The following is a 10251-nucleotide window of genomic DNA, read 5'->3' as shown; positions in this document are numbered from 1 at the left end:
CAGTCAGGAAAGAAAATTCACGAAAACAAAAAGCTTACTTGAACAATCAAACATATATATGTATATTATATGCCAACAGAAACGATATGGGAAAAAAGCAAGATAATTAGACTCGTTACCTTTTCTGCAGAGAGAGCATCAGTGCAGACAGTGCTGATGAGCTGAGAATTCACCTGATTAAATAAAAAGCAAAATTTCGCTGGTACTTCAATCCTCATCATTTCATAGCACAATCTTGCAAGCTGACATGGTCCCAATTATCCCAATCTGTCTTTCTTTATAAGGGCACTCTCCAAGGAGAATATGCAATCATTTCATCAAACATAATGCAAAAAATAAATAAAGGGAAAAAAATCCTAATACAAACAAATTGGCCATTGTCGCATTTTTTTAATAGGTGATATAACGTCAAAATTACCATCTTCACAAAGACATCAAGTTGCTATATAAACTATAAAGCATAAAGAAGAGCAAATGTTTTGAGGTCCATCACATATTATATTTAGAATCATTTTTAAACTAAATTTCTCACCATCATAGGACAAACACTTGCAAATTGTATCAAAACCAACATTAGTTTCCACAAACCGATTTTTAAGATCTCCATTCAGAGTCACAGGAACACCAACCACCTGCAGAATCCCAACACCATAATCAATAAATTATTGTTGAAATTGTACACTGAAATTAAACTAAATGATATAATGAACAAGTAAATTTTAAACCAAATAAATGCAAGAAGTGACTCTTACAGGGAAGTTGGTGGTAGCGGTGAGACCCCAGTACTTTAGAGCTGCCAAATCATAAGCTCTTGCGGCCTTTTCTCCCTTGTCATATCCACCTGATAGCCATGATAATTTTACTACGTTACAAAAACATCTCTTCAAAATAATACGACAATACTCAAGCTTAAGATAGATTGTAAGAAGCATTCTGGAACAAAAATAACTGAAAACATTGCTTACCCAAATAAACTGTAGAAGAGTCAAATACGTGAATGACAGCCAGAAATGCACCAACTCACGTTCCATGCAGGGGAAAAGCCAAGAAATCAAAGATCAGCCAATGGAATAGTCAAAATTATCTGCCAAAATTACTTTTTAGCCTAAAAATGCAAATGACGAAAGAAAAGTGATCCTATGCTCGCCAATTGCCACGGTGCATACGCACAAGCAACTTTTTTTCTAACTTTTTTTTCCCTCTCTCTCTCACACCCTTTACGAAGGATTGAAAACAACTATACACTGGATGAGTTCCATCAACCCCATCATCCTCTTTTCTCTCTATAAGAACTCATCAAATTTTAATTGTAACAATAAAGGAAACTATTAACACTAATTTAAAGATAAAAAACTTTCCATTTGGATGTACATATTACCTTTCTGTATAGAGACAATACCGCCATTCTTCAATTTTGAAAAATCCAAGGAATTAGCAATTCTTAAAAGGGGACGATCATGAGGTAATCCCAACCTTGAGTGCAAGGATCTCCTAACTTCAACTGCAGAAAGCATGAACAATTCATAAATCATGACACATGCAGATAAAAGAAATGATGTAGAGTGGTAAAAAAAATTACCCTATCCATGCCAGAGCTCAACACCATACCTTGCTTCAGTTCTGTCTCCCCAAAACTCAGTTCATAGAAAACAGTTACTGGATGCAGAAGAAAAAAGAGAACAATAAGTATCAAACACATATGTGAGCCAAAAAAAAGAAGAAAAAACATTACTATGAAACAACATTATAACTAAATAAATAATAAAAAGTTAAAAGACAAAAAAAATTAAACAGAAATTACAATTATATATTCTTCATAGAAACAAAATCAATTTCTTTCATGAATTTCCCGAGATCCATGAAAATGGCGTGAAGAAAGTGGAAATGGCGTGAAGAAATTATTGAAAAATAATAATAAAAAATGGAAGAAAGAGGAGATAACCATATACACTCAAAAAAATGGCGTGAAGAATATCTTCAAAGAAATCAGAGATTCAAATGCTTCTAAGCATATCCACTCAAACTCGATCTAATCTGCAAAACGCAAAGGAACACTATAAGATGCAAAAAGAACAACAAAAAATGAGAAAATTTTGATTAAATCTGCACGAAAAGAGAACGACGAACAAAAAAATTGTGCACTGATAAAAAATGACAAACAGATAAAAAAAGAACGACTAAGAACATAAAGGATGCGTTTTTCCTCTGATATAGCAGCTGGAAAAAAAAAGAACAGAAGAAGAGGAGAAAGAAGGAGATGAGAAGGCTTTTAGGGTTTTGTTAAATGTTTAACAATTTCAATGAAAAAAGCAGTTGAACATTTACTGAGTTGTCAGTTTTCAAAATTTAAATTTTTCTCTTTTCTTCCACATTTAAAATTTGAAAAGGATTATGAGCTGTGTCCTAATAAAGATGAGAACAGATCTAAACCATTGATTTTGGACAGCAAATCGTGGCCATCAATTTTGAGTCCAGATTATAATTTCTTTTTGAATTTTTTTATTCCCTGAATTACCCAAAAAGGAAAGTTTTTGAATTGTGAAGTGTGAAAGCAAACACGTGTCAGAAGGAGAAGCAGCCACGTGTCAGAAGTTGCCAAAGAATGGCTTTGTCTTAGAATATAAGATATTTTTTCTTACATATAAATCTTGATATCAAATTAAAAGTTACATGTTTAATAAATCGAACCTCTTTCACAAAATTATAATTGTTACTTGTTTGTTTTCCAACAAAACTATAAAAAAAATCAAATAAAAAATAAGTTTTGAAACTAAGTCAAAAGTAAGTCAGGTTGGATTTGACCTAATTTTGAAACCAAGTCAGACCTATTTCAAAAATCAAGTCAGGTCATATCTGATCTAGTTCTGAACCAGTTCAAAAAAAATTCAAATTGAGTCAGACCTGACTTGGATCAAATTAAATTGGATTGGATCAAAATACATGATCTATAAAATCAAGTTGGGTCGAGTCGACACAAAAATCCAATTTGACCTGACCTATGAATAGCCATAACACTGTGCAAGCAAATTGTTGAGTTTCTGCTATATAAGTAATTATTCTCTCTGTTGTTGTGTTCTTTTAATGATTTGAACTAATGCTGTGAAATATTGTTGAGGGCATCTGATTTTTATGTCTGGTTTTAATTGAGGTTACATAATAAATTTATTGTCATCTTGATAGATTGAGCTTGGTAGTTGCAAAGAAATGATCGTATTAGAATATTTTTAGAATATCTTCAGAATATATTTAGAATCAGTTACACAGTCACTCCTGTAATTGAGAAGCAACCTTAGGAGTTGATTCCTAATTACTTATTTGACTAGGCCTTTGGGTAGGAGTCTTATTGTATTATTAGGCTTGTAAATTTGTAATTGTACTATTAGTATTAGGAAAAAATTATTTATCCTTATAAAAAATATAACTTTGTGTTATTTTATATTTTAACTATTGATTTTCGTCAATTAATGGTTAGAATTTATAGAGTTTTATTAAAAATTATTAATTAATTGATGAGTTTGATTCAATAAATCTTTAACTGTTGATTGACAAAAATTAACAATTAGAATCTAAAATAATAAAAAATTATATCCATGACAGATATTTTTTCCTTAGGGGGCGTTTGGTTGAGGAGAATTTTTTTGAATACTAGGAAAATGGTTGGAAAGTGAGTTTGGTAGGAAACTGTAAAAAAAGTTATTTGATTGGGAAAAATTTTACCAGAAAAATTGAATGAAATTCATGAATGTGCGTTTGGTTGAATATAAAATATTGATGAGAAAACTTATTGAAATTACAAAATTATCCTTTTAAAAATAACCCTTTTAGCTTTTACAAAACTTATTGTGCAAACTTAACAGTGCTTTTCTTCTTTTTTAACGTGTAATTGTTGATAGCTAGCTAACTGATATTTATGGGTAAAAATTGAGAATCCGTGAAACAAACGCAGACAATTGACAAACTTAGAATCATTTGCCTGGAAAATCGATAGAACTCTTGAAACAAACACTGCCTTAGTATTACACGAGTTTTCCTCCAATGATTCGCGAGCTTTCATCCTCTTGGTCTTCCAATTCATGAAACCGTCTCTTCAACGATTTCTCAAGGCCATGAAAATGTTCCTCAAGCTCTTTCCATTTCAAGTTAAGTGTAACAGCTCGATAACTTTCAAGCTCAGCAAACGCCTTTCGGAGCTGCGTTGTATCTTAGAAGTTGTAGAGTCTATCAGCATCGCAACCGAATCCGTGTCTTCCATCTCAAAGAAGCTGAACAAATATTTGAACAAAGGAGATAAGAAAAAAAAAATTATTCCAAGAACTTCACGATTTTTTTGTCAAAACTGGAAAAAAAAATTGTATAATTAAAAACCCTTGCAGTGTTGCGAAATATTTGAACAAATATTTTCCGTAAGAAGAGTAGAATAGTCATATTAGTTGGAAACTCTAACTGTTAAGGAGGAACCTAGATTAAAAAAAGTACGGATATTTGAACTTTTTCCAAATGTTTATTATAAAAATCAAAATATTTTTATACAAAGTTGCAAATAATAATAATAAAGCCTTAATCTTGTACTCGTCTCGAATCGGATTAGTTACGAAGTAATGAACCGATTGAAATATTTGCAACAAAAAAAATAATAATTCAATCATTATGCATATTTTCATCAAGAATTATTGGACCAATATGATTAACTCCGTCATCCTTTGAGTAACGCGCATTTAATGTCGAAAACGTTCTTGCTCCCAACAGGAAACATTTTATAGCAATGCTAACCACACGTAACATCAAAGAAAATACAAGGTGTATCAAATCACGAGAAGCTATTAACCGTTGAAGCGGGAGACATAAGCAATTTAACTGTCAAAAGTCTAATTATACTTGCATTTTGTCCTCATCTTCGCAATCCGCATAACTTATCCTCAAATATGCTTAAGTATGAAACACTATGGACTCTGAAGTAACCAGTTCTGGATTTATTATAATCTTGTCCCGATTGTACTATTTATTTGTACCCACCTAAAACAAAAAATGACGACATCGTCGAATTTCATGTGGAAGCGGTGGGAGAGATTTAAGGAACTAGGCTCTCAATTGGGTCCATAAAACCCAACATGATTATAAACTCAGATGTAATATGGTAGGACCGGTGGGCATGACCAGGGGCGAAATTTTTAATATATAACCGTCGTACCTATATCCACTTAATAAAAACACAACACAACTAATATATTTCCTGAAAAGAGAGGGGAAAAAAATTATAGTTAAATATTTTTAAGAATATATAATTTTATTTTGAATGAAAGTCATATTCAATATTTTTATTTTTATTTTGTATAAAAGTCATATTCAATATTTAATATGACAGTAATATCAAAGATGTTGTTCAACAACGCGAAGTTACACATCCAATTTTTTCGATGACGTGGCACAGAAAACCCTTGGTAGAGCGAAAATTTTAATATACTCAATGAGACAGTGGAGGAAGCATCATGGATCAAATATAGCACAAAGAGTGCACCAAAATTAATAAAACAGACAAAACTTCGCGAATTCCAATACCTGCTAGCCATCAGAAACATGTGATGGGAGAGCCAAAGACCCAAAACTAACATGCAGGAGAAGGACAGGAGTAAAGACAAGGCTCTTGCAGTCTTGCATTTTTCACTCCGTTGTGAAATTCGATTTCCCCCTTTACCTTTCCTCTCCCCCTTCTTTTCTCTAGTCAAATACTTTTTTCCTCTCTTCATCCAAAAGATAATCGCACTTTCACTGCTCATGTCCCTCTATCTTTCCTACTTCTCTGACCGCATCGTCCCTCGTCTCGAGTAACTATGATACTCCATATTATTAAAAGTTTCAAACTTTATCAAATCAACAACAATGATTATAAGGTGAACCATTTTTTATCATTATCTTGGTTTCTATCAGCACCTTGACCAGCGCACCAGGTTTTAAAAAATCGATTATTTAATTTATGCTAAAATAAAACATTAGATTTATGAACAAGATTTTAAAATAAATATTATTTAGACAAGAGTATGAAATTAACAAAGTCAAATTCTGATGTTGTTGGATCAGAATTGCAGCTAGCTAGCTAGCTAAATATAGATACACACATATGGCCAAAAGAAACACAGACACACACAGAAAATATCTGATTCTTCTTTCACTTTAACGGAAAGAAGTGCTTTACAGTTTACACAACCAAGGAAGAAAAAAGAGGCACTGAGCTAATGGCTAATTAGCTCCATTCATCTCAAAAGTCACGCCGTCCACGACTCTACGTTCACTATTTCTTTTTTCTTTTTTCCTCGTAGTGTAAAATCTAATATGATATACTGCTACTAAGTAATAAGTAGTAAAAACCTTACACTTTTTACAGACACCGGCTTTTTTCTTTTTCTTTTTTTTTTCCCAGTCTTCAAACATTGATGACAGATGCACCGGTTTTTTCGGCAAATAAAAACACGTCAAAGGCGCTTGTCTTTACCTTCATTGATAGACTTCCTTGATAATTCCGAGGATATGTCGTGCAATGGAACGCTCACAGAACGTGGCAGCTGAGAAGTCTCGCACTCTGTTTCAACATTTCAATAAACTAAAAAATCTTAAACCACCATGATGATGTGTTAATGCATAAAAATAATTACGATATTACCATTGGATGCATTGAAGGACTTCTTGCAGTGTAAAATGGCCCCTTGAATCCCATCCTGTTGCTGCAACAGCGAATCATCACGCCGTTTCGAAGACACAAATCCCGGCGGAGCCGCTGCCACCGCCGAAGATGCCGAACGGCTCTTCCCCAAATGCTTGCACACAACTCGAAGCCCTGCCGGCAGATTCCCCTGTTTTTGACTCTTCACGTCAGCATCCCCTTCCGCCGGTGAAGGTTTCTTCTCCGCCGCAGAGGGTGGCGGTGCAGCAGCTTTGCTTGAGTTGAGCTTGTCTCCATACCTACGAGACACTCTGACGTAGAGAGGCTTCACCATCTTCAAATACTTATGCATTACTTCCTTTGAGAAACGTTTCTCATCGGAAGACGAAGGTGACTCCTCCGGGTTCTGGGATTGGGGTTTGTTACCTCTGGAGCTGTTATCTCTGGTGAACAGAGACTTAATTGGAACCTCTTCCACTTTGAATTTTACAGTAAAAAGCTTTCTCTCTGACTGCTTTTTCTGTGATTCGGGTTGGTGTGGGTTTGGAGCAGCAGAATCCGACCCGGTTGAGTCCTTGTCCGACATTGACTTGTATTTCTTGAGGCCCAACATAAAAACACGAAATTTGGTGGCAGATTTTAACAATGAAGCGGTGAACTGAGGCTTGGAGTTAGTTTCGGAGAAGGAAGAAGGCTCCACTTGCACTAGCTTTCCCTTGAGGAACACATCGTCAGAAGAAGGAGATAGCGAAAGGTTGGGATCGCTACGATCATTGCTTGAAGGGGAAAGCGTAAACTTAAACTCTCTCTCACCCTCACCATCAGATTCTTCAATATTAAAATTATCATCATCATCATCTTCTTCTTCTTGGCTTTGGTCGGCGTTTGGATTTTCATGACCATCTTCGGAATCATCGACTTCGTCGGGTACAGCAAACTCTAAGTCGAAGAAAGGGCCGTCGCTGTCGTCGTCGTTGTCGGTTTCGGTTGCATTATGATTATGAGCGACGGCGGTGAGGATAGTGGTGGTGGCGTTAAGGGTGGGAGTACTGTGAGAAGAAGGTGCGGGTGGAGAACCCCCTCTCCAGTATTTGAGGAAGGTAAAAGCTTCCATGGTAGGGAGAGCCAGTATAGTAGTATAGCAAACTAGAAAAGAAATGATGCGGTTACTTTGCTTTTTAGAGGGAGAGAAAGAGAAATAGAAAGAGAATTGTATGGTGGGAGAAAAAAGGGAAGAGAAAAAGGTTGATGTTTGCTTTTCTTATAATGGAGTTTGCAATACAACTGAGCAGAGATGTAAACAGAAAGAGAGAGAAAGGGAAAGAGTAAGAGAAAGCTTTTATTTAATGTTGTCAGTATGCTTGGTTGCAGAAGAGTCATGTGAGAGGAGTCAGATTAATACGGAGACAGTAGAGAGGGTAGCTTTTATTTCAGATTTCAGAACTCTCACGTACGAGAGGCTATTCTATTCATGATTCATTTTCTATTATTTCTATGTAACATCACCTATATAACACCGTGCATGTTTTCTAAGCAATTCAAAATATAATTAAAATCAAATTTATAACGTGCGAGAATATTTTAACTCCTAAAAATTATCATTACTAATTTATTACTCATCACATCACCATTGGATCAAAGAGAGAGAATATTAAAAAAAAATTGGAAAGAGAGAGAGAAAATGTTAATAGGTAGTAAAAAACTTTAGTAGTGAAAATTATCCTCTTCATTTATAATTACTTTTTTAAAAAATTAAATTTTTTAATTATTTTTAAAGTTCAAAAATATTTTATTTAAAGTCGCACCAAACATAAAAATCTATTTTTAATTTGATGTATACATAAAAAGTCAAAAAATTATGAATAAATAAAATAAAATACGACACGTGACACGGACACGAGACACGACACGTTAATTCTAAAAGATGTCATATTTTGACATGTTGGGACACGTTTTGATTTTAAATAAAATTTTAATATATATAATATGATTTATATTTAATACATATAAGAGTCCATAATAAGTCATATAACCAAACAAATATTTAAATTTCATAACATAGATATAAATATAAATAATTTTTCGTACTTTATTAACTTTTCATGTCAAATTTTATAACAGAAAAAAATTAATTTATAAATTATTTCTTTTATATTTAGTTAATAAAATAAAATTAAGATTTAAAAAAAAAATGTGTCCAAGCGTTGACCGCGTGTCAGAAAAAGTTGACTGCGTGTCGGAAAAACGTGCCCAAGCATTTTCGAGCATTGATCGCGTGTCCCCAAATGTTGACCGCGTGTCCGAGCGTGTCGAAACGTATCCGTGTCCGACACGCAAATTTTTCACACAATCGCGTATCTGTGCTTTGGAGATTACACTTATGATAAGTTTGTTTCGTATTTAAAAAAAATTCTATTTTTGATTCTAATTACACATATTTATTAAAATAAAAAATTAATTTAAATATATAATGCATCTATTTTTAAAATTAAAATTGATAAAATTATATATTTAGTTTAATATATATATATATATATTATATATTTAGTTTAATATTTTTATTGTAAATGCAGATAAGTTATTTATATGAAAAAAATATTTCTGCAGTTAATGCAGATAAGTCATCTGCATTTATTTCCAAAACGGCGTCGTTTTGGTATTAAAATCTTAAAAAATTATAAATATAAAGACTATTATAACCCTGAAATAAATTAAAATTACAAAAATACCATGATTTCCGCCCCAAAATGATGTCGTGTTGGGCTTACTGCAGATAACTTATCTGCAGAAAAAACGAACCCTATTTATATTCATTTCCAAAATGACATCGTTTTGGATTGAGAGATTAAAAAATTATAATGATAAAGATTATTATAACATTGAGATAAATTTATAATTATAAAAATATCTTGATTTTAGCGTCAAAATGATTTTATTTTGGGTTCAATAGAGATAACTTAATTACATTCAATGTAGAAAAAATGAACCATATATATATATATATATGTGTGTGTGTGTGTGTGTGTGTGTGTGTGACTTATCATTTCTCAAGTTGCTTGAAATAACTTTATCTTCAGCTACCAAATCATAATCGTACAAAGATGAATCAATGGTGATAAAGGAAGAGAGAGAAAACAGGAATCATAATCATTTAAAGATGAATCAATTAATATAAGAAAATAAATAAACAAAATACGTAATTTTTTGGTGGACGAAGATAAATATATCTCAAGCTGCATGAGAAATAAAGTTATCTCATGCAACCCTAAAATAATATTATTTTAGGATTTAAAATAAAAAATAAAAGGTATTTTGAAATTTTTACTTTCCTGTTTTAATATGTATATTACTAAAATATTTTTTATTCTAAATCCTAAAAGGATGTCATATTTTTTTTTTTGAAATATTTCAATCGGCTCATCGCTTTGTGACTAGTCCGATTCGGGGCGGGTCTCGGAATTAAGGCTTTAAAAAAGAAGATACCGGAGAAGATCGAATACATGCTCTTACCTCACCTGCTTAGTTTCATACTACTATCTGAGCTTTTGATTGTAGAAGATAACATTGAAGTGAGAAACGTTAATCTCTCTCTCACT

At 32.9% G+C, this 10251-nt stretch overlaps 1 protein-coding gene across 1 annotated transcript; it reads right to left on the bottom strand.

Moving 5' to 3' along the window:
- Positions 1 to 6467: 6467 nt before the first annotated feature.
- LOC133287535 (probable membrane-associated kinase regulator 2) lies at positions 6468 to 7769 on the bottom strand. Its single transcript, XM_061485162.1, has 2 exons — positions 6656 to 7769; positions 6468 to 6574 (listed from the first exon to the last, which is right to left on the bottom strand). The coding sequence occupies exons 1-2, from the start codon at positions 7767 to 7769 to the stop codon at positions 6468 to 6470; spliced, it is 1221 nt and encodes a 406-aa protein (XP_061341146.1).
- Positions 7770 to 10251: the final 2482 nt, after the last annotated feature.

Source organism: Gastrolobium bilobum, unplaced genomic scaffold, assembly GCF_033153095.1.
Source record: "Gastrolobium bilobum isolate Gb01-03AN ecotype WA unplaced genomic scaffold, APGP_CSIRO_Gbil_v1 utg80313, whole genome shotgun sequence".
In the NCBI taxonomy this organism is placed as follows: Eukaryota; Viridiplantae; Streptophyta; class Magnoliopsida; order Fabales; family Fabaceae; genus Gastrolobium; species Gastrolobium bilobum.
Note: the sequence above shows the minus strand (reverse complement) of the source record. Positions and strands in the feature narration are given on the sequence as shown.